The 24,443-nt window shown below is 38.2% G+C and overlaps 1 protein-coding gene across 6 annotated transcripts in view; it reads left to right on the top strand.

The window, feature by feature from the left end:
• The window catches only part of TJP1 (tight junction protein 1), a 147,031-nt gene that overhangs the window by 105,052 nt on the left and 17,536 nt on the right, over window positions 1-24,443 (top strand). For all 6 annotated transcript variants that reach the window (XM_058811780.1, XM_058811783.1, XM_058811782.1 and 3 more), the window contains exons 2-18: window positions 1,166-1,222; window positions 5,639-5,763; window positions 5,979-6,081; window positions 7,502-7,781; window positions 8,340-8,443; window positions 9,326-9,494; window positions 9,853-9,997; window positions 15,589-15,725; window positions 17,823-17,928; window positions 18,741-18,891; window positions 19,415-19,523; window positions 20,174-20,393; window positions 20,742-20,926; window positions 21,060-21,155; window positions 21,575-21,657; window positions 22,684-22,894; window positions 23,435-23,535. In XM_058811780.1, coding sequence (XP_058667763.1) covers window positions 1,175-1,222; window positions 5,639-5,763; window positions 5,979-6,081; window positions 7,502-7,781; window positions 8,340-8,443; window positions 9,326-9,494; window positions 9,853-9,997; window positions 15,589-15,725; window positions 17,823-17,928; window positions 18,741-18,891; window positions 19,415-19,523; window positions 20,174-20,393; window positions 20,742-20,926; window positions 21,060-21,155; window positions 21,575-21,657; window positions 22,684-22,894; window positions 23,435-23,535 — 2,373 coding nt within the window. In that variant the 5' untranslated portion in view covers window positions 1,166-1,174. The remainder of the gene's footprint in view (window positions 1-1,165; window positions 1,223-5,638; window positions 5,764-5,978; window positions 6,082-7,501; window positions 7,782-8,339; window positions 8,444-9,325; window positions 9,495-9,852; window positions 9,998-15,588; window positions 15,726-17,822; window positions 17,929-18,740; window positions 18,892-19,414; window positions 19,524-20,173; window positions 20,394-20,741; window positions 20,927-21,059; window positions 21,156-21,574; window positions 21,658-22,683; window positions 22,895-23,434; window positions 23,536-24,443) is intronic.

The raw sequence follows: 24,443 nt of genomic DNA, 5'->3' as shown, positions 1-24,443 counted from the left end.
TGTGGCACATCCTGACCCTTGAAATTGAAGCACAAAATGCAGAAAAAAAAATGCAGAGCTTTTTTGGCATTATGAGAAGAACTTGCTTTTTGAACCCAGTTGCAAGTTCTGATGTTCTGAAGTTGGATAAAGTTTTCAGAGGTGTTGTTTGTGAGAGTAAACACTCCTACTGCTGTTCCTTGTGATACAGGACTGGATTAAAAGTTTGGAGTACTTTTTGTTGTAGTGACTGAGTTACTGTAACTGAAACAAATGGAGATCAAAGTAGATTTTAAAAAAACCAACACCTCCATGTTGCAGGAATGTTCGTGTTCTGATTCTGTTCTTTAATTAGTGGATTGCATGCTTATGAGGGGGGTGGATATGGAGCAAAACACTGGACACTCCCTCTGGAAAGGTAGAAAATGCAGCAGCAGGATGTTCTCTGTGTATTTCCTGCTGCCTTCCTGCCTGTTTCCAGGCCCTGGGCTCTGCTGGGTTTTCCTCCCTCTTGCTATTTTGTCCTTTCCAAATGTTTGCTTGTCCTGGCACACTAAGTAGTGCTCTTTCAAGCAGAAATGCAGGTATGTCAATATTGTCATAGTGTTACTGTTTAATCTAGTTACCTTAGAGAGGACCTTGTAATTTCTGCAGTGCTACTGTTCACCAAAATAATTAGCCTACACTAAACTGCAGTCCATTAAATTTGACCTGTGTGCTTAATACAGTAGCACAGGCACTGTAATCTGTAGCTGGGTGTTCATGAATTAGTGGTAATTGGCACACAGTTAAAACAAGCAAAAGGAGAGTGTAAGTATAAATGTTAGAATATAAATACAGCTGAATGGATTACCTACGTCTACTACAATCTTAATGAGCAACCAAGAGAGCCTATATCACAAATGCTGCTTGTAATCCTTCCCTTGGAACTTTATAACTTCAAGCTCTGTAATGTCTTACCTCTTTTCCCCCCACCCCCTTCCACAGGGGCACAGGAAGTTCAGCTGTGACATATAAAGGCAGGAAATGTGTAATGAATGAGCCAGGCCAACTTCTTCTGTAGCTATTCTATATGAATATTAATGCTACTTTTGAATGTAAGTTTCTGCCTGGGGTATTACACAGCTATTGAAAGTGAAGTCTAATCTTTGGTTTTTTGTTTTTTTTTTTTTTTTTTTCTCCTTAGAGCACAACAATGGAAGAAACAGCTATATGGGAACAACACACGGTGACTCTTCACAGGGTGAGTTCATACAATTGCCTGTGTGTGCCTAACGCAGGATACTGGTAGTTTTTGAAAACAATAGGAAAAAGCCAGATGTCAGGAAGTAAAAGGAGAGGAAACTGTCATATTCTCTTGTTTAAATTTAGAAGTGTTGTAAAAGCTCCATGTGATAGCTCTGTTTGTTTGTTGGGTTTCAGAGATAAGCCTGCCTACGAATAAGCATGCTGGAAACAAAGCTTTAGATTACATCTGTACCAACTGAAGGGAGACAGAAATCTGTGTTCATTCATGGCAGTGCTGTAAATGTGTGTGAAAGTTCTCAAACTTTATTTGCAGGGACATAAAGCAATGTAGTTGCATATAAATAAATGTATTCACAACTGCCTTATTTGCTTGCCACTTTAAGTGGCTGGAAGTAGTGGTTCTGGGTGGTCAGAATGTGTACCCTGCACAAAGGAATGTGTGCTGGGAACCAGTGAATAGCAAAACTGCTTTTGCATTTAGACTGACTCCTCTTGTTTGAGTTACTCCTGAATGAAATGGAGGTCTGGTGCAGCTATCATGAAGCTGTACAAGAGATTAAGGAAGGAATTAATTGCATAGGAAAGGTCGGAGCAGGGTGGGATGCCACTTCTGGCAGCAAGTTAGTATTAAAGCAGCCACGGAATCATGGTCCAAGTGCTGTATTCATCACAAAAAAAGAGAGATGTGCAAGTGTTTCCTCAAGGGGGCAAGTTATATCATTTGCCTTCAGTTCATCATAGAATAAAGGCATTTTAAAATTGTGCCTTTGGTGGGATGAATGGACCTTGGACAAAAATGCGTGTAGGGCAGCTGGGCAGATAAAATGTTAATTCTCTGTCAGACCTGCTAGCTGTTGATACTAAAGGCTTTAGTGTTTTTGATTCAATGTAACTGTTTGGGCAGGTGCCCTTTTGTGAAGGGAACAGTTACACTCAGTGTAACTGACCCAAAGGCTGACAAAGTATCCCATCTCTGGCTGCGGCCACATTGAAAGGAAAGTATAAGTAAAAATGGAAATGTGTAGTGATGCTTATCTAGGCTACTCTTTAAGCTTCCAGCAGTTTTTAGGTCAACAAGTTTTTGAGCAAGAAGTGTTATTTCGATATATAATTAATTACCCCTTATGTTTTCATCTTGAAGCTGTCCAGTCATCCCTGTAATCTCTATAAAGTTCATTTTTTTGCTCATATTGCTGATAAAATCAGTAGTGCTTTATAGTCAAAACCAAACAAAAAATGCCATAGTATATAGTAATACAGGGTTGGCTCGAAGGCTTGGTGATAGCTTATTTTCTCTTGAAGGGGACCTTTTCCTGGTCAATTGGAGCAGTAATGTCAGTGACACCAGAAGTGAGACATTTAGTCCATGCACAAAGAAATAAGGAAATGCTGCACTATGGTGTTACCTTGAACAAAATTTTAAATAACTGGTGGGATCCAGAGATCTTGGTTTTGGTTGCACTTGCAGGATAATCAGAAGTTCTTTTAGAGCATTGATGTGAAAGTATGATTTGATTATAATTTTGGTTATGATCTTTTATGTGTCAAAATTCTGCCAACTCTTCTGGTATGACTGTTTTGTTACCTGACTAAGTAGCTCTTAATTAGGTGTTGAAAGCTGATGATATGTACTGTTAATAACTTCAATAGCATTAATTTAGTCAGTTAAAAACAAACAGTTATTTCAATCTGCCAGATAACAAAACGAAACCCCTTATGCTAATATTTAACAAATATGTGCTTAGAGTTATCCTTAACACTGGGAAGAGGTTTACTGGTGAATTCCAAGACTGCTGTCAAAAGACTCGTTAGAAGGTCTTTTGGGAAGTAGAGGCTGGAATTTTTCACCATGATTTTTTGTTGCCTTTCTTTACCACCCTTCCAGTTTCTTGGAGTGACTGCTACGTAACTCTTAAGAGATTGAGCCAGTCTCAGATTCAGCTAAAATTTATTTGGTAGCTACAGTTTATCTTTTATTGAGAGGGCTTCTGGGTTTATATACTTAATTGCAAAGTACGTGAAGGAGGAACCATGTAGTTTGTATATCACATGGGTTTTTTCCTGCTTGGAGCTAAGTTCTGTGAGTCTGTGGTAGATGTGTGTCCTTCCCCCAAAGCACAGACACCTGGTATGTACCTGCCTTTAGCCTGTCCCACACTGCATTCCTGTGGGAAAGTAGAATAGTTCAGCTTTTTTTTTTTGTGGATTTTTTTTTTTCTACAACATCTGACAGGTGAAGTTCTGATACAAGGATTTATTTAATGCAGTTTTACTTAAGGTACATGTTAGTATCTTTTATAATCTCTAGTGATCAGCATCTTGCTATGTCCAGACATGTCTAGGAGCTAGGCTCAGCACTTCTGATAGTCAGTTGTCTCTCAAGATGATGATAGGCAGCAGGATAAAATGGAAAGTAGGTAGGCTGGTTTTTACTAGAAGGCTTCTTATGTGACCACTTAAATTTTCAGCAGCATTTAGGATTTGATTTTTGAATTGAGAGTGTTTCTGAAGACATTGATTTATGTTATTAGAAATTCTTTATCTGACTTGTAGGCCCTTTTAACTGTCTGTGTATGAGACTGCATTGTTTCAGGGCTTCTGGAAGAGAACATCAAAGTATGAAATGTACTCATCTCCATACTGATTTGATTTGCAAATCTACCTTTAAAAGTAGTATGGCAAGCAGCAAGATAAGGTTATGAGTGAGTTTCTGCTGCCCTTAGCCTGATGTCTGTATTCCTTACCATAAGTGGAGAATTCTAAAAACATTTTTGTTTATGGTGAAGGAAAGATAATACTTAAATGAAGTTTGACATAAATGTCTTTGCTATTATCTCTTTTCTTCCTTTCCTTCCCCACCCAAATATGGTGCAAACTAAGTTCTGGTTTTTAAAGTAATGGAAAACTAAAAGTAGGAGTGTCATGAGAGGGGAAATATTACTGTTTTGGAAGGTTTTTTAATAACATATTTGTGTGGGCTATTATATATTCTCTTTGACTTTAAAAAATAAAACTTAAAAAACCCTCAGCTCTGGTCACAAGTGGACATTTCAGATCCTCCTTCATGGCACCAAGTTTCACTTAATTCTTGCATCCCAGCCCTGATTTCTGCTTGATCTGTGTGGGATGTATTTTGAAAACAAGTCCATTCATCCTCTAATGAATGAAAATGGATGTAAAAGAAGCAGTGAGGTGTCCCCTTCCCCAGTCTCCCACACTTAGATCAACTTCCTTCTTGGCAAAGTATGGACTAACTGCTTCTGAACAGTGAATCTCCAAATCTGTGTTTTAGTTCTGTTCCTATTCACTGCTTACAGGCAAGTCTGGAACATCTTTTTATGACCTCTGTTTTGGGAGGAAATAGGGAACAGGTTGGTTTTGGGCAGTAATTAATGTCCAAAAAGCTGAACATCATGTGTCTTGCAGCCAGATGCAGACTGCCATGTTGCCTCTGCTGTCACAGTAAGGTTATGAAACTCCTTGCTGAAGCTGGGTCATGTTTGTTAAAAAGTCAAAAAAAGGGAAGGTGAAGTCTGTGAAATAGAGGGGTGAGATTGACCCAAATCTGATATTTTCCATCCAGTGACTGCATTTTGTGTAGTTGAAAATTGCAGAATAAATTCTTGAGTAAAATACAGCATTTAAATGGTAATATCATCAAAATGTTTTCTGGGCAATGGTAAAAGAGCTGGATGGTTTGCAGATCTGTTATATTTAGAAAGCTTATTTCCCACCCTCGCTGCTTCCAGGCAGAAATGTAAGCATCATTGTTGTATCTTGAAATATCTAACAGGAATAACTTTTCAGAGGCATTGACCTTGCTGTAGTGGCAGGTCACCCTAGAGGGAAAAGATTGAAGCAAATTACTTTTGTTAAGATGCAGATGATTTGCAAGTGCTGACAAGGTTTTGATGTATTTAATGGTACAAGTGATCTTGGTATTATTCGTAGGAACTGAGCCTGCAGTCATACTCCTGTGTGCTGCAGTCCTGTCAGCTCCTGAGCTGCTGAGGTCGAGCTGGGTAAATACCATAATGGGAAAACTCAAAGAAAGTGTTGCAGGAAATGATATAGGGCTTGAGAGTTGCAGCTCAGTGCAATAGTTTGTTGTGCTTACTGAAGATTGAGGTCTTGCTGATGACCTCCTAAGGTCCAGGCCATAAAAATGCAAATGAGAACTCTAATCTCTTGGAAGAGACTGGGTAGTTACTCCAAAACTCTCTGCATTCTAAAAGGGTTTATTTTTAATCTATCTCCTGTTACTGGATTGCATAGCATTGATTGGTTCATTGATCCTGCCTTCTTTCAAAAACTTGTATTGATCTCATGGGATGTTTTTGTGTTTGGTATGGGAATGCAAATTGTGACCATTAAATACTGGAAAGTAAAAGTATTTCTCTTGTTTTTATAGGCCCCTGGATTTGGATTTGGTATTGCAATATCTGGAGGAAGAGATAATCCTCACTTTCAGAGTGGCGAGACATCAATAGTTATTTCTGATGTGCTGAAAGGAGGCCCAGCAGAAGGACTGCTACAGTAAGTGCCAAACTGTACCTGGGTGCTGATTCAGGGGCATTCATCTTTGTCAGTAGTAGCTTAACCTCCCAGTTGTTTTGGTCTCAAGTTGTCTGTCTGTAACTGTTGGAGTAGTAGGTTTGTAATGCAGGCAGTTTGCTTGGGGGCACCTATTCACCAATATTTTCTTTTTGGCATAAAGTATTTATTGTGTGCCTTGTGATGTTTTTCATTAGAGAAAATGACCGTGTTGCAATGGTTAATGGAGTTTCAATGGATAATGTGGAACATGCGTTTGCTGTTCAGCAGCTGAGGAAAAGTGGGAAGAATGCCAAAATTGTAAGTGAATGTCCTGAAGATTTAAAGTTCCATAGTCATAGAGCAAAAGTGAAATAGTGTAATGTCTGCCATGAAATTCAGGCATGATGCAAGGTACTTGAATAACACCTGTGTGATGTGTCAGGTTAAGTGATGATCATGGTATGTTTTTCAAGTGGGTCACTCAAAATGTTTTTCAAATGTGAATAATGATGGTTGCATAGTGTGGCACAGGATAATTCAGACTCCTTTTCTTTATGGTAAAGTTCTCAGATTGCCAAATTGTGGCAAGTCAGCTTTGTTTAATATTTGTTTACTTTGTTGGATACACTTTTACTGAGTTTTTCAAAGGCTGGTGTATGCTAAAGGACAAGCTGTTCAGGCACTAACAGTTCTTTTTGTGCTCAGTAAACACTTTGCCAAAATAAGTCTAATTACTTTAATTCCTATAATTTTGTAGGCTTATTCTAAGTGGTTGGTTTTTGAACTTTTGCAAAACAGAAAAGGGTCATCACCAAAGGGTAGTAGTCCAGCTTTCTGTAGAAGTTTGGGGGTTATGTTACAAAAAATAGAATAAAAAATGCACAGCATTTAGAAGTTGCTTAATTAATGAAAACAGACTTCTAGCTTCTTGTAGAAAAGCTTTTCTGCTGACACGTTTTTAGTGCATTTATGTGCTTTAATGCAGTTGCAAAGAAAGTGTGATGTTTTGCATTTGTAGATTTGGCAGCAGTTCTTTAAAGCTTACAGAAAGCAATGTGTGGCAAGCTGTGCAGGGCTTTCAGTATCTTAAATATTTAGTGTGTAGATTTAGACTAAAAAAAGGTAATTAATGAAAACTTTTTGGTAGAACTTGGTTTTGTTCTGCAATACATAGCAAATAAATCTCTGAACAAGGCTGGCTCATATTCTGGAACCAGCTGTCTCTGTTGTACAAACCAACTTTGAACTTCCCGAGTGACTGCTCCCCTTCCTCCATGTCTTGCATAAACATTTTTTTGGAAGACTGGGAGACTTCAAAGTTGAGGAGAATCACTGTCAATAGCATACTGAGTATGCACTAGATTACATGTTAGCAAGAAGGGGTTTTAGCAGTGCCAGTAACTGATTTTGTGGTTTTAAGCAAAGAGAGGGCGTTCAAATATGCAACTCTGAAGACAGAATATGGTGTTGTGCTACAAAGGCACAAGGATTGTTACCCTTTTTTGCCACTTGTGCAAAAACATTAAAAAGGACTAAAACAACTGCAAAAACAGGTTTCTAATAATCTTTATTGATAATAAGAATTAATTGGATATAATTTTTTAATGAGGCTGCAACAATTCAGAGCATTCACCAATACATCTGCATGTTGTGAATGCTGGGATTAGCTTGGCTTCTGACATTAGTGCCACCATTAGCATTCCACAGCCAGAGGCTGATTGCTGCTGTTGGGTTGCAGACTATCCGAAGGATGAAGAAGATTCAGATCCCAGTGACTCGAGCAGAGCCTGACCCGGTGTCTGAGAACGAGGACGACAGCTACGACGAGGAGATCCGCGACCCCCGCAGCAGCCGCGGCGGCCCCAGCGCTGGCAGGAGGCACGAGAAGAGCTGGGTCAGGGAGCGCAGCGCCAGCAGGGACAGGAGCTTGTCTCCCAGGTCAGACAGGAGGTCTGTCACCTCCAGCCAGCCTGCCAAGCCCACCAAAGTCACACTGGTGAAATCCAGGAAAAATGAAGGTAACTTGTGTGGGCATCTCTTGCTAAAACTTTTACTGCTTTCCGCAGTGTTGTGTGGGCTGAATGAACAGTGCTGTGACCAGTTTGTCCATTTTACCAGTAGCTGGCTGAAAACTTAAAAAGTGCTATTCTATTTCTTATTCTGTTTTTCATATTCCAAAATCTATGTGCTTAGTTAAGGGTAAAGTACTATATAGTGTAAATAAATTCCAGCTGCAGCCAACATCTGGTAGTCAGCAGTTACATACCTATGCTTTAGCTGTGTCTTTGTTTGGGTATCCAGACAAGCTGGGTGTCTTGTTTGGAAGAAGAAAAATTGTAGGTAGCACCTCAGTTAAGCTGTTGAACTACAGCTCTGATTATAGGCAGTGTTAGAAAAAGAGACTGATATAAAGGTAAAGCTGTGACATATCCTGTTACAGCCCATTGTGTGCCAGCTTCACTCTCCCCTTTGTGTTGCCTGTGTAAATGCTATACAAATCAGTGTTGTAAATCTCCAGATACCTCCCTCTTTTCTACTGTAACTTCATCACTTTTCTTTTTTCTTTTCTTATGTAGAATATGGTCTGCGGTTGGCAAGTCACATATTTGTGAAAGAAATATCACAGGATAGCCTGGCAGCAAGAGATGGCAATATCCAGGAAGGAGATGTTGTACTGAAGGTACAGTGTATGGTGATGATGGTTGTTCAAAGGCAAAACTCACTGATACAACTCTGCCTAGAATTGGCTGTGCCAGTAACATAATTATAGCTAATAGAAGATGTGTCACTTTTCATTAAATTATTTTAAAGATCAAATTTAATATGAATCAGCTTCTCTAAGAAAACTAAAATTACTAAGCCTTTTTGGTATTATTCCCAAAGTGTAATTCAGACAAAAAATGCCTACTGTAAATACATAATAAAGACTATTGGAAAAGTATTGAAGCTTTGCTTAGTTATAAGTAAAATGTGGAACTGTGCTACTGTGCAGCACTTAAACTTGCCTTTGGGTTAATTTTTTTGTTTGGTTGGTTTTTTAGTGAAATAAATATACCCAGGGGTTAATTTTTTGTGCCCCACCCCTGGCAGTGTCCAAGGCAAGTGGATGGGGCTTTAAGGATCCTGGTCTAGTGGGAGGTGTCCCTGCCCATGCCAAGGTGGTTGGAACTGGATGATCTTTGAGGTGCCTTCCAACTGAGGCTATTCTGTGATTTTAATTCCTATTAACAATTTTTATTTCAAGATAGTTCTGTGGATATGTTGGTGCGGAAAAATGGACCATTCTTTGCTCTGAGTATAGCAGTGCTGCTTCAAAAAATATAACTAATCTTTTACAAGTTTTGTATTAGTGCTAGATGCTTTAACTTTGAAACTTGAAAATAATTTTATATTATGCAATATTTTGGATGAGTCCAATGGTCTTTCATTTTATTGTAGCAATTTGATAAATATTTTAACTACTTCCAAATATCATCAGATAGAACACCTCTCTTTTTGCTGGTGAGTCACTGGGATTTTTTTAGTAAGTTTATATCTGTTCTTTTTTCCTGCTCTCTTCCAGATAAATGGCACAGTGACGGAAAATATGTCCTTAGCAGATGCCAAAACATTAATAGAAAGGTCAAAAGGCAAATTGAAGATGGTTGTTCAGAGAGATGAACGAGCCACACTGTTGAATGTCCCTGATCTTTCTGACAGTATTCATTCTGCTAATGCTTCAGAAAGAGATGGTGAGTATAAAAACTTGATTTCTAAAGAGGAAAGAACTCCCTATGTTGTCAAGATTTGAAATAGCTAAGTGGGATGAGAGGGTGGGGAGGAGAAGAGTTAAGAGCAAGATTGTAATAGGGGTAAATTTTTGTTTGAATGTGATTGAAATCCACTCCTTCAAAAATGGTGGAGAAAAAGTTACAGTCCCTGTTCTTGTGGCTGTTCTTTCAGGAATATTAAGTTTGGTTTTCGTGTAATAATAAGCATAGATTTAACATCTTCATAAAAATTCTCTGCAAAAGCTTATTCCCATTTAAGCAGGTCATGCCACCATTTAAATTACGATCATTTCATGAAAAAACAACTTTTATTTAACAGACATTTCAGAAATTCAGTCGCTGGCATCAGATCATTCCAACCGATCACATGACAGGCCCCGCCGCAGTCGTTCACGATCTCCTGACCAGAGGTCAGAGCCTTCAGACCATTCCAGACATTCTCCACAGCAGCCCAGCAACGGCAGGTGATGGCAGCATTGTATTATTTTTAAATCAACTATTTAATGTAACATATAAGTTATAGGAGTGCTTGGATTTATAAGGTGTAACAAATGTGAAGCAGAACTATGGAGGCAGTAATATGACATTCTTTGTCTCTAGAGATGCAGATTATAATGATCTGAATATTTTAGACTTGAGGAGAGACTGAGCCTTTCTTTAGTGTTACATCTTCTTTAAACATAATCATAGAGCATGGTTGTATGAATGACAATATAAGTTTGATAGCAATATATATTGCTAAATAATGTGTAGTTGTATTTTAGTTTTAGAAAGCACTTAGCTGCAAGTAGATTTGAGATGACCTGTTGCATGTCCAGCCTGGGTAAACTTGCTGAAATCTTGCTTTGTTTAGGCATGGGGTTGTCTTATGTTTCTGAATACATTTAGTTCCTGCAAAACAAGGTGTATTTCACAACAGGTTTAGCTTTTGCACTCTATTATTAATATTTGAACTTGGTAATGGAACATTGATTATCATTCTTTAGTACGCAAGTCTAATTTGATATGAATTCAGAGAGAAGTAATGTACTGTATGGTTTGGAGTTTTTTCTCCTGAAATATGAAACTTTAGTCCTGAATAACAAATTTGCCCAGTTTTGCATTTCCACAGTTTGGAAATAGACGTTCTAATTTACTGAAATAGCGTTTCAGTGTTGAATTTCAAATTCTATTAAATATTTGAATGAGAAAAATTTCTTTTTTTGACTGCTCATAATAAGATGGAGCAGAAATTAGAATTGATCTGTACAAATTTCAAATTCAGAGCCTCTATCTGAATATTTTTAGATGCTGTTCAAAAACTCTGAAAAACCAAATTGCAGCTGGCTATTTCATTAAAGATATGCCTGATTGCTTATTAATAAAATTGGTTTGCCCAAGGGGAAAATAACATACCTTCAAGGCTTTTAGAGTGTTTTAAAGATCAATACAACAGCAAGAGAGATTGTACCTGCATGTACACCTGCTTGGGGTTATGGGTTACAGACATTTTTGCTTCTCTTATGTGTGCATTGTTCAGAGGGACCACAAGGCATGAAAGCTTGTTTTTAGGTAGGAACCACATTCATTGAAAACACTTGAAAGCAGGATCCCAGAGGCAGGGCTTTGATTGTGAAGGTTGTGAGATCTCTGCCATATTTCCAAACTGTTTGTCTTGACATGCATTTCTAGTACAGCCTGATAGAGCTTGAGGAGAGAGGAACCAAAAAAAAAACCTGTTAGAACTATGACTGCCTTAGCCTAGTGTTAGTGCTTTCCTGTAGATGGTCACTTCCTCCCTGTAGACCAAACTGTGTAAGAACCAAACCTTCCCCAAGAGGGAACTTTGAAGTTATCTCAGCTCTGAATGCATCCGTTACCTCTTCTGTACGAGCAAGAGCTGCTTGGCATGGCTTGACTTCCTTTGCAACATGTCCCTTTCAAGATGAGAAAATCTGGGCCCTGAGCCATGTGAGGAAAAACATGTTGAGAGCAACTTCTCTTTGAAATGGTTGTTTGTGCAAATTTAAATCTACTGTGAGATCAAATTAGTTGTTAACTCCTTACTCTTTTTTGAATTTGCTGGAAAATCTGGAGGAAGAAAAAGGCTTGAGAAAGGGCCGAGGAAGAAATGCGCAAAAAGTCTTCCAAGTGAGCTTGAGGAGGATGTTAAAAATGTATTGAAGATAATGAGTCTTTATTTAGCCACTGTTCTGCCAAGTGTTTGTATGTTAATGAGGAGGGGAGTTCCAGGGGAATCCTCTTAGTCCTTGAGTACAGACTGACGTTTCTTGGTTTGCACTAGAGTACAGAAATCTGCTAACAGATCTGCCTCAGTATTGTTTTGGGGTCTGGCAGGGTCTTCAGTGTTATCCACCTTCCAATATTCCTCACTGGTAGGTACAGCAGGCTGCTTGCAATGTTCTGGGTATAGGGTTTCCAGAATAATCGCTGTTTGATCATTCTTTAAAGCATTAAATAGTGCTGTAGTTTTCTTTGGTCTAAAGAAAGTTCACAGATGTCTCTTGAACAGTCTTTTAAAAACTCAAATTCTAAAACATTTTTCTTTACTTACTCACAGAAAGAGCTAATTTTGCTTTCTATAATCTATGAAGAGTTGTACTTAAAAAGTTATAATGAGCAAAAGAGGTCTCTGTAGCCAAGCTGGAGATTCCCTCAGGACTAGTAGCACACATCCTTTCTTGGCTATCTGCTCTTACTGCTGGCACTGAGCAGCTGTTGAGCTGGGCAAGCTTTTGGTGTGACCCATCCCAAAGACTGGCATTTAAAGCCAGGTGCTGCCAATCTTCCCAGATGATATCTGGGCTGCCCTTTACTAATTGAAAGAATTTCTGCTTGGGAACTCAGTCTCCTATGCTGACTTCCTCACCTAGATACTAGAATAGCAACAACATCCTTTGATACATTGCACACTTCAGCCTCAGCAAGTAGGATTTGAAGAAATCACTGTAGAGATCATCATTATTAGTGGAAGGATGAAGCTGACTTCTGTAATACCCTTGGCAATTTATATGTAGGGTGAGAGGTTGGTTGTTCTTTCCATTTTCTAAACAAGCTAAAAAACTAGAATATAAGATCAAAATCAGCCCTGTTTTTAATGGCTTTAGGAAGATGCTACTTTGCTCTTACTCTTCTTATGCTAAAGAGTTTGAGATGTGCTAAAATCACATTTGGGAAGAGCCTGCAAGTTCATATTTTCCATAATTTTCTGTAGAGACAAACATTGTGTGTTGCAAGTCATCTCTTGCTCTGCATTAGTAGCACTAACATGTAGCTGAATGTATTTTGTAATTTTAACATGTTTCTGGTAAGTGCACTTTGAAAAGATGTCAGGGAGAGGAAGTGAGGTAAAGGGGGCCCTGACACAGCACAGATGTTAAACAATAGTGTCACAGTGCACACAGGGAACAACGCTTTTGTCTCTTGGGAAGTGCAGCTGTCAGTTTTATACAAATTTCCCTCACCTGGAACCAGTGGTGGCATCAAGTTGTTTCCTGTATCAGCTTGTAATGTGAAATATTCAGGGTTTACTGGAAAGTTTAAGCAAAATCAAGGAAAAAAATCTACTCCCCTGCTTTTCTGATGTTTCCTTTTTGTTCTAGCAACTTTTTCCCATTTAAAATTTCATGTGTTAGGTAGACTAGACCTGACTGTTAGTAGGCTTTTGAGTTGCAGTGTGTATTTGCCTGCACACATTGCAGCAGTCCAGGAGCCTGTTGCTTCAGATACTCACCTGACTATTTTATGCTGTGCCCTCAGTGTCTGTATTTTAGTTACTGTTCTTGAGATCTTCCACATTTGCATTCTCTTGATGTGTACAGGAATCAAAGCAGCATAAAATTACAATGGCTTTGGACTGTGTAGGGGAAATGTAAAATGAATTTTGTCTTTGTGTACTAACTATAGTATTTTTTGCCTTATTTTTAAAGCAAATAAGCAGATATTGTTACTTGAGAGTAATGCTCCTTTCAAATGTTAGGAGATGCTTGGAAACAGGTGGAGAGGGCTCATGGGGAAACTAACTGTAGTGTCTGATTAACTAGTGCTCATTATCCAGAAATCTTTGGGGAGTGGAATTAATTGCAGCTTATAACATTACAGAACTTTTTTGTTTCTAGGACACTTAGCATGCATTTAAATAGCTAAATATTTGTACCTGTTTTTAATAAGCCAGGAACTATTTTCAAGGGAACGACCAGTCCAGTCATGTTTTAGTCTGATACTGTCTATCTTATGCACCTAAACTGGAAATCCAAAAGAGGAATAAGAAAATTTCTATCTGTGATGTTTGGGAATGAAGTAGAAGGATAAATGCTTACTTTTTACTTTGTTAGACATAGTAAATCAACTGTGGGATTTTAATCAACTGTGGGAGCCTCCAAAAGGGACTCTATCTGGATAAAAAGAGGCATGAATAGGGATTTTAAATAAGCTAGTGTGCTTGTTTTTATCAATGACTTAGAACAAGATGGTTGTTTATAATGCAAGAGTGCTTCTCTTCACAGTTTGTTGTGGGGATTGGAGTACTTTCTTGTATTCTGTTTAGCTGCCTTCAGGCACATGGTTTAAAACTGGCAGAGGAATGCACTGAGAAGTTGTAGTATGTCTTGGCTGAATAGCTAAGCATTGTTTCTCATATTTTAGACTTCATTTTGCTTCAGGAAAGCACATTCTACTTGTGTTTCAATTTTTTTTAAAATTTCTTTTATTCTTTACTGCATGTCTTGGATGAGCAGACTTGCTGGAATCTCTTCTGAAGTCATATTTCTGACTCTTGAAGCATTATTTCTGATGAGGATCTTATCAGTCTTAGCTCTGTATGAGGATTTGATCCATTTGTGCTTTATGGGCAGGGATGCTCATTATTGCCCAGCAGCACCATCTAGCTGTTAGTAGTGCAGGACTCCTCTCTTTTTTCCCTCCAGTACAGAAGTCTTCTTTATGAGAGCAGATGGGTTTGCACCTCCTGACCAAGCCATTGTTATTCTTGAGAAAATACCTTTTTCCCCACTTCTTGGCAAGTCAGTCTGGTACTAAATGAAAGGCTGCTATTTGTGTCTGTCTTACTTCAAATATTCTTTAAATCCTTGTTTAATTGCCAAGTCCCAGGAAGGAAACCTTATTTTTCTAGCTCATTATTAATATTCATCTGTTCCAACCCTATTAAATTATTTAGTGTTCATCAGATAGCAGTGTAGTGGTTAACATTTCAACATGCAGCACATGTTCAGTTCTGCTGTAGTACAGCTGGTAGCTGTAGCTCAGTACAACAATACAAGAATACCTGATCATCTTTTGGACTCAAGGAATAGAAATTATATTCTGTAGAATTTTCCTTGTTTTCATCATTTTAAAACAAGATAATTTGTCCTAACTTCCTTCAGTTTGTGCTCCAAGTGTGTGTAAGAAATGCATAAGAAGCAACAAATTGTGTTTTGACTAAAATGTGTGGATGAGATGCACTCTCCTCTTGTCATAGCTGTGAATTGAGGGCCTTATCCTCTGAGGAGATGAGAAATGAGGAACATATTTACCTGGGCCTTGGCAGGGCTTTGCAAGGATAAAAGTGCCACACCAGCAGCACTTGTGTTTCAGGGCAGCTGACACAGAAGGAGCAGATAAATTAGCTTGGTCATAGCAAAACCTAAGAATTAAGTCTAAAGATCCATTATTTCTATAGGAAGGAGTGAGAAAAAGACTGTTGTAATGGATTTTCTTACTTTCTTCCCTTTGCTTCTCAGTTCTTTATATATCTATCAATATACAGCATATGTGTGTGAAGCTTTAGAGTCTGTGTCCCATGTGCTGCTGCTCTCTTAACTGCTGTATCTAGGGAAGCCCTTTGTTAATGCACTATTAGGGACAAAATACTAAGATTTAGAAATGGTAAAAACTGTTAATAATGTGATAGTCTAAGAACAAAACCTTCCTAAATAGTGATGGTGATCCCTTACCCTCAACCTGATGAATGAAAGTATTTATTGCTTAGTCTTAGTAGACTAAAGGTCATAGAAGCAGTTCTGTATGCAGAGTGGAATCTTTTTTTCTGATATAGTCATCGAAGCAGAGAAGATGAGAGAATAACTAAACCTGGAGCTGTCTCTACACCTGTAAAGAATGCAGATGATATTTCTAAAGCTGTGGAAGAGGTGACAGTTGAAAGAACTGAAAAACAAACTCCACCACTCCCAGGTAAAAGCATTAAAATATATTAATTATTTGTGTTGTTGAGAATGGATGACCAGGAAAGACTTAATGCTCTTGCATGTTTGTGGAATGACTTTCAAGTCTTAAAACAGACCAAGTCTTAATTTTTTTATATCTGGATACCAACAGTCTTTGTAACCATAATCTCATTTATATGTTAAGAGTTTTGGTCCTGAAAACCTAACTTGTGGGTTCTGGCATTATATAGGGGGTCAGATTTCAGTGTTTAAGGTTATAGTTATAAGTGATGGTTGTAAAAAGTTTTGTACTGATTTCTCAGACAAGATTAAAATCTGTCATTTCTGAGTGTTCAGCAGTAAATGTATTCTTATGGGTTACTGTAGCAGATTATATTTGTAACAACGATGTATTTAAGCCAGTTTAGAGCTTCTGTTCCCAAGATACAACTCAGAACACTCCAAAATGCTTTGTTCATATAGCACTTAACTGAAGTCAAGGACAAAGAAGGCAGGTTAACAAATGCAGTACAGCTAATCAAACCAGAACAAAATCTCTTCCTTTTTTCCCAAAAGGAAAGGATAGGCTAAATGGCAGCAGATAAAAGCCAGATGGTGTAAAAAAGGAAAAAAACAAAACAAACAAAACAAAAGATGATACAGGACGCTGTTCCGGGCAGGCTGGCACTTACAAGATTTTTGTTTACAGAATGAGGCACTTCAGTGAAATTACAAGTGGAGAAAGGAGCTGTGCAGATGGTTTAGAGGGAGCTGTTACTGAAAGGCTGGGTGCAATGAGAGAATGCACATTCAAGCTTGAAAATAGTTGAGGACCTAAGGGATGAGCAGTGACACTTCTGCATGTAGTAGTCAGTAGATTAGTGAAGAGCTGAAAGGGTTCTGATGTTGATAGACTCTGAAAGATCTTGAAAATAAGAACAGTAAGTTTTCTGATACAGCAGCCATTATTAAAAATATGGTCCTAAGAGCTGACCTTTTACAGCAGTGTTATGAAGAGAGGCAAATGAAGTAATTTTTATTTGCCAAGATGGAAAAGGATGTGGTAGTCAGATTAGAAAGATGAATTCTGCAGTTCTGTAAGATACTGAAGATTAATAATTGGCATAATACCAAGGCAGCCAGATAGGCAACCCTTAAGATGGTTCTTAATCCAAAATAATGTACTGATAATTGGTCTGAGGGGCTAGCAAGCCAGTGATAAATAGTGTTGGGGGTTTTGTTGGTTGGTGCGGAAGGAGAAATGTTCTGCTCTTGCATGAATGGAAAGAGGCACATGGAAATTCTTAGTTTGGGTGGGAGGAGTTGTAGATCAGTACATAAAGCTAATATTTAAATTAATGTCTGCAGATAAAAATGACTTGCCCAAGAGAAATTGAGATTAAAAAGTGTAGTAAAGGACATCATCATTAACAGCCTCACAAAAGCTCTGGGGAAATGAGGATCCTTCCAAGACTGTAATAAAATGTTAGAGAGATGGTTGGCAGAATCTGTGATGGTTTGCTGCTTAGACTGGGGGCAGGGACAAGATGACTGTCATAATTGATTGTGTCAGAAAAGGATGGGAGGAAGATATTTGTTGGGAGGGTCAGAGACTTAGCCTAGCAAAGGTTCATTAGAGACTTCATGGAAAATGCTGCGTTACTGTATGGGAAGGACCAGAATGGAAAATACTGTGTTACTGTATGGGAGGGACCAGAGTCACATTAGAAATAGGCATAATTACCCAATTGTTGCCTGAAATTCCCAATTTCAAACTAATCTGTTCAGTGATTTGAAAGGAACATGGTGCAGTTGTTGTTAAGATCAGGAATATTAGACTAGCTCAAAGTCAGCCTTGTTTGAAATAATTTTTTTTCCTAATGAGGTGTGAAGGAAGTTTGGGAATATTTACTGAAGTAGTAGTTAGGCCAGTAATCACATTGCTCTGAATGGCATGATGAGATTGTCTTCTGTTGTAAGTTTATTAGTATTTTACTTTTAAGTACGTCTAAGTGGGGTGGAGGGAAGGCTACTGAACAAGTCACCAAGTCTTAACTAAGTTAAACTTCACATGTACATCTTTAAATGACCAAATGGACATTGGGAATCTTTGGTATTTTCATAGAACCAAAGCCAGTGTATGCACAAGGAGGTCAGCCAGATGTGGATTTACCAGTCAGTCCATCTGATGGTCCTTTACCCAATTCAACCCATGAAGATGGAATGCTCCGGTAACGTACCTCTGAACTCCCTTTGAACCTGCCTGCTTCTTATCAAACCAAACTTTTATCCAGGGTAGTCAATAACCTCTCTCTGTGCTCTCTTATCATGTCCAGTACTCTGTCCTGACCCTTCTGTTCACAAATGATAGGATGAAGACATGAGATTTATTTCTGAGACTTGTAGGCATTTACACTGTGTTATTTCCCATTGTAAAGTCTATTCATTTCTATGGAAATTAACCCTTAGAATAGCCAACAGGTGAAAAGGATTTCCAGGGTTTGTCTCTCACTCCTCTGTCCCCATCTCCAGAGAGAGGAAAGTTACTGTAGTATATTATTTACCTGTCATAGTAATTGGAGAGCAGTGAATAAAGATTTTTGCAGAAATGTGCAATGTCCCAGCATGGAAATAAATCTGCTTCAACTGGCATCTCCTTTATGGGCGTTAGTGTACTTGAGAATAGATTCTAGTTTGGTTTGACCTCAAATTCATCTTGATCTCTTCAGAGCCAAAATAGATCTGTATGCCAGCAGAGCTCTTTAAAAGGAAGAATGTTTTTGGAAGAGAGAGTCAGTGTCTCACATAAACACTATGAGTGTAAGACAGACAAACCATACTAAACATGTACATGCAGGTGGGTTTTTTGGAGTACTGCTATTGAGCATGCTGTATTGCTGCAGTTGATGAGCAGTTAATGGTATGTATAGCAAAACATATGCACTAATTGACTAACAAGCAGATTACTTCTTTGCATGTTTCAAATTTACCAGGGTATTTTGGGCTATTACACCAGTAAGTGGAATGTTTTCTAAATTTCTAGGCCAAGCATGAAACTGGTAAAATTCAGAAAAGGAGATAGTGTGGGCTTGCGACTAGCAGGTGGCAATGATGTTGGCATATTTGTAGCTGGTGTTCTGGAAGACAGCCCTGCAGCAAAAGAAGGATTAGAAGAAGGGGACCAGATTCTCAGGGTATGTCAAAACTGTTAACATTACAAATGTTTTGTTGTCCCAAAGTAGGTTTTCTTTCTGTAGGATTGAATATTTTGTCTTCGTAGTTCATACACCTTTTTTTCTGTATGTATTTATTAGATGATTTACTAGGAGCAAGATCTCTTTTTACTGTACTGTTGCTAGGAAGGTTAGTAAGTTTTTGACATGAAATTTTGTAGTCTAATTGAGTTTATCAAGTTATTTGATTTCATGTTGTGTGACTAAGTTGTCAGAGTGCTCTGTGGGTCACTGATGTATATAGGGGCTCCGTAATGAGTATTAAGTGAACAGCTACCTATTTTCCTGGAAGCTGTGCTTTTACTGAGAAATAAAGTGGGACTCTTTAGAGGTATGAGGAGCATCCTGAAATATGTGCACTTGGTATGTATGAAATTGAGTAAGAAAAAAAATTATAGCAATAGATTCATATTTTCTATTGTATAATTAAATCTCTGTAATAATTTCATATGCTAATTCAAACTGACTGCTTCATTGATACCAGGTAAATAATGTAGACTTCACAAATATCATCAGAGAAGAAGCTGTCCTTTTTTTGCTTGATCTTCCTAAAGGCGAAGAGGTCACCATTTTGGCACAGAAGAAAAAAGATGGTAAATATTTGTATATTCCATTACCATGGAAATTATGTAATAGACTGCTTAGAACAGCATTAAAAACTCCAGTGAGCAATAACTAACTGCTGGCCTGCAGGAAATTGGCACCTTAGACTATTGAGTCCTTTTGCCTTTGGGATAGGTGGCCGCTGCAAATGGAGTGGAGACTGATCTGGTGCCAGTATACACACACCCACACCCCCCTAAACAAACAAACAAAATCCCAAACAAAAAATGCCTCTACAGAATAGCCCCTACCACCTAAGCAATGTCTTGGCATTATCCTTGGAGGAAGTAGAAGAGTCAGTTGTGATTATGCCATTGAAAATGAGTGGTTATGCTGATGTGTTTGTACATACAAACTTCTTTTCTCAAGATGAATTCCTTCCAGGGTGAATGAAGTAAGCTTGCACTTTGATCAAATTCTTGACTATAAAAGTTGAATTCATGTTAGTAGAGTTTACTATAAATAGTTATGGTGCTTAAAATAGAGCAGCTCTGAGACATTGAGGCTTCTTGAAGTAAAGTACATTTAGAACAAGGAGAATTAAGGTGAGGCATTGCTTTGTGTAATTCTTGTGAGCATTATAACATCACTTGAACTTACATAACACTTGGTGTTTTGTGATTTCTTTTCCTTCTTTCAGTCTATCGTCGCATTGTTGAGTCTGATGTAGGGGATTCTTTCTATATCAGAACTCATTTTGAATATGAGAAGGAATCTCCTTATGGACTAAGTTTCAATAAAGGTGAAGTGTTCCGGGTGGTGGACACTCTGTACAATGGCAAGCTGGGTTCATGGCTGGCCATTCGAATTGGGAAGAATCATAAGGAAGTGGAAAGAGGTATCATACCTAACAAAAACAGGTACGATCCTGCAATAGTTAAATTACTGATTCAAAACCACAGCTTTAAATAGCATCTGTATCATGAATGACTGGGCTTCTTGCAGGACACAGGTTTATAGAATTGTTCAGTAAGAAACAGTGTAAAACATCTGTGGATTTGCTTTTGACTTGAATAAATCTTCTTTTCAATACAAGAGATAATACAAGGATGTAATAAGGTTTAGAAATGTGATACCAGGCTCAGTAGTTGTCTTGTAGCTCATAATACTACAAGCAGTGGCAGTGTTTTTTTTGAGCATGTGAGCTTGCTAGTCAGGCATTACTCCAGAAGCTGACTTCTTGGTAACTGGGATTTTTGTCACCTTAGAGCTGAGCAGCTGGCTAGTGTACAGTACACGCTTCCAAAGACAGCAGGAGGAGACCGAGCAGACTTTTGGAGATTCCGAGGCTTGCGGAGCTCAAAAAGAAATCTCCGGAAAAGCAGAGAGGATCTTTCTGCCCAACCTGTTCAGACCAAGTTTCCTGCCTATGAAAGAGTTGTTCTTCGGGAAGGTACGGCTTCACTCTTACTGCACTGTACAGCTTTGTGTGCTTTAGTTTGGAAAAACCAATTTAGTTAAATGTGTCTTGCATTTGGTTTAAGCAGTCAAGATATATTGACTTTTCTTTTTTCCTTCAATTCTAGCTGGGTTTCTGAGACCTGTAACCATTTTTGGTCCAATAGCTGATGTTGCACGGGAGAAACTTGCTAGAGAAGAACCAGATATCTTCCAAATTGCAAGTAGGTGTGAGATCAGGTTTTTCTGCAGTTAGGAAATAGCTTTCTTTGGGTAGATTGTTTCTACATTATTACTTTAGTTAACGTATTTAACAAGACATTGACAATATAAATGTACAGACTAAATGTAAGTTCTTCTACTACATTGCTGCTAATAATTCTCTTAAGACATATTAGTTCTATTTATAGCCACCTCAAATTTCATTTTAATTCTGTATCTCATCCTATTTTTAAGTGCTTTTGTAAAGATGTGATTTTTATGGCCATAATGGTGGTTAGACTTTCATGTATGATACATAATCAGAAGTGTCTTCAAGCCGAATTGACAGCTTGAGCTATGAAATGGTTTGTTTTATCTTAATAAGGGAATGTAGAATATGTTGTAAACTTACAGTAGGTTTTTACTGTGTCCTCTTTACCAGAAAGTGAACCAAGAGATGCTGGTACTGACCAACGCAGTTCTGGCATTATTCGTCTCCACACTATAAAGCAGATAATTGATAGAGTAAGTCTTCTGTTGTCACTGGACTTTTAATACAAGAAAAGTAAAACTGATAGCATTAAGTAAAGTGTTGGGTGTATTAAATGTAGAATGGTAACTTACTGTTTTTGCTTTAAAAAATAACTTTCTCATCTCTCTGGTTAATAAGAAAAACCCTATCACCCTTCTTCTCTGTATTAATAACTGCAGCCTGGATGTGCTTCTAGGCTTTGTTCCAGAGGCTGTTGTCCTCTCTCCATTAAGGCTCTTTTAGGCTGTTTCCTCTTTCATTTAAAGCCATGGTGTGACATTATAGCTAGAAATGGTTACTTTATTTATGAAGTTGTTCGTTTTGCCCCACCCCAGTGTACAAATCGATCACTTGACATAATTATTATATAAACGTGAGGACTAAGAAAGAGTTCTTCCATCTCCCTTCCTTAATATCATTAAAACCTATACCATTAGTGCATTATATGAGGTTCACCTATTCATTTCCTTACTTTAAAAAAAACTGGAAGATTTTCAGATGCTGAAGTATGAGAGGGGAAAAAAGCTATAATAGCAGCAAAGTCAGCATGCTTCATGCTGTGTGCCTGATTGCATTGAATGAAAGCTGGCCAAGTTCTGCACTCACAGTGATATTTTTTTGTAAAAAGGAAGATAGAAATGTGTAATGGGACTATATCTTGTGTTTTAGTCTTTGGTTTTTTTCCTGTTTACAAAATGCTGATAGGAAGCGGCTTCTTTTTATTTCAGTGTCTGCTTACTTTGAGGAGATTTAAAAAAATATATAATTAAATGTTAAAAATCCTAGAGTTATACAGTGGTCCTGCAGTTCAAAATGTATATGCCTCTTTAGGCTCATATTGGAATTAGTTAGGTTTTTTTTATTTTGTTAGTTCGAATAGGAGAAGGATTTAAATCAATACTTTGAAACAATGAATTCTCTAAAGTTAATACAAAATCAGTTTGTGGAGTATGTTAAAAAAAATTCATCTAGGACATAAATGATTCACTTTGTTGCCTCTGTCCCTCTTGTCACTGCAGGACAAACATGCTTTGTTAGATGTCACCCCCAATGCAGTGGACCGTCTGAATTATGCCCAGTGGTATCCAATTGTAGTGTTCCTAAACCCTGACTCCAAGCAGGGAGTAAAGACCATGAGGATGAGGTTGTGCCCAGAGTCACGAAAAAGTGCCAGGAAGCTGTATGAGAGAGCTCACAAGCTCCGCAAAAATAATCACCACCTCTTCACAAGTAAGTCATTAGACAGACTGGATTAGAATTGCTGAGAGGAAAGGGGAGGCAAGATGAGAGAAGCTTCTACCTCCAGAATTTTCTGCAAATGGAGCAGGTCAAGCAGTGACAGACTTGCTCAGGCTTTGCCATTCAATAACCAGTTGTTAATTGGTGTGTGCATCATTTGCACATGACTGCTCAAATGTAAAGCAATCTGAAACATCAGAATGACATTTCTAATAGGTCTTGTGGCTTTGCAGGATCATCAGCCAAAATCAAAACTTGAATAAATAGGAAAATGATGTAACTTTATTGTTTTAGTCTGGCTAAACTCAAGCCTCTCTTTATTCTAAGCTACTGTTAATTCAGCGTTCCCTGTGGGATAAAACGTTCCTGAACCACATCAGGCCTTAAGGTTGCTTTGGATTCTACTTTGCATCACTGTTTAAATCTCATAGTTTTAACCTACTAGTTTATACTGCTTTTATTACTCATGGTACAGATCCTTCTTCTAGTTCTGCAGCAATCGTAAGTCAAATTAATCTGCTGTACTTCTAGCTACCATTAACTTGAATTCAATGAATGAAGGATGGTATGGAGCTCTTAAGGAAGCAATTCAGCAACAACAGAACCAACTGGTGTGGGTTTCAGAAGGAAAGGTAAGAAATAATGTTTGGGGGGAAATGGCAAAACAGTATTCATGAGAGGTTTTCTGTGAAGATCTAAAGCAGTAATGCCTCCTGGCTGCATGAGCTGCTCAAAACTGGTTTGTCACTGCATTATAGCACTTACTCTGTTAATGAGAGCTGTACAGTTTGTCCTTATGCATGTAGCTGTGCAGTAAGGGAGCATTTGGTTATTTGCATTGTTAACTGGAGGATATAGTAATGCTGTGAAGATTTTGTGGGGATTGGATGGGTTTTTATCAAAGAACTTCTGGGAATTTCACTGCATGGGTTCTCAGGGCCGGGGTTGCCTGATGATGGAATGTGTTTTTCATTATTATAAAAGCAAGTGGCATATTCATGTTCTTACTGACCTTTCTGAGAACAGTTGTGAGAAAACACATGCTAAATCACAAGTTAGTATTCTGTGTTCCCCACTAAATCTCCGCTTAACCTTCTTGAGCTGCATGTTACTCTATGCGCATTAGATCCATCCTCTTGAAGAACTATTATCAAGTGAAGTGCCAACTAAAAGTAAGCAAATGATGAATCAGCAATTGTTGTGAGTTTCTTAATTAGATCTGGATTAGACCTTAGGTCCTTATATGTACCTGCAAATTAATGATTCTGATATCATAAAACCACTTTAAAAGTGCAGCTCTCTCTTTTTCCAAGCACTTTGATGTCTGTGAACACTGCACTATCCCCTTACTCTGACAGCCATCTGGTCCTTTAGTAAAATTATTCCAAAGAGCTAGGCTGCAGATAAGTCTTTTAGGTCTCAACACATTCAGTGAGGGAAACCTGATTTCCTGTCCCCTGTGATGATATTGATGCTGAATTTGATAAAACTCCCACGTTCTACATTGCAAGAGTAAGGGTGTTCTTTAGAAGGTATTTCA

This window comes from Ammospiza caudacuta, chromosome 10 (genome assembly GCF_027887145.1).
Source record: "Ammospiza caudacuta isolate bAmmCau1 chromosome 10, bAmmCau1.pri, whole genome shotgun sequence".
Classification (NCBI taxonomy): Eukaryota; Metazoa; Chordata; class Aves; order Passeriformes; family Passerellidae; genus Ammospiza; species Ammospiza caudacuta.
This window is presented reverse-complemented; position numbering and strand designations above follow the sequence as displayed.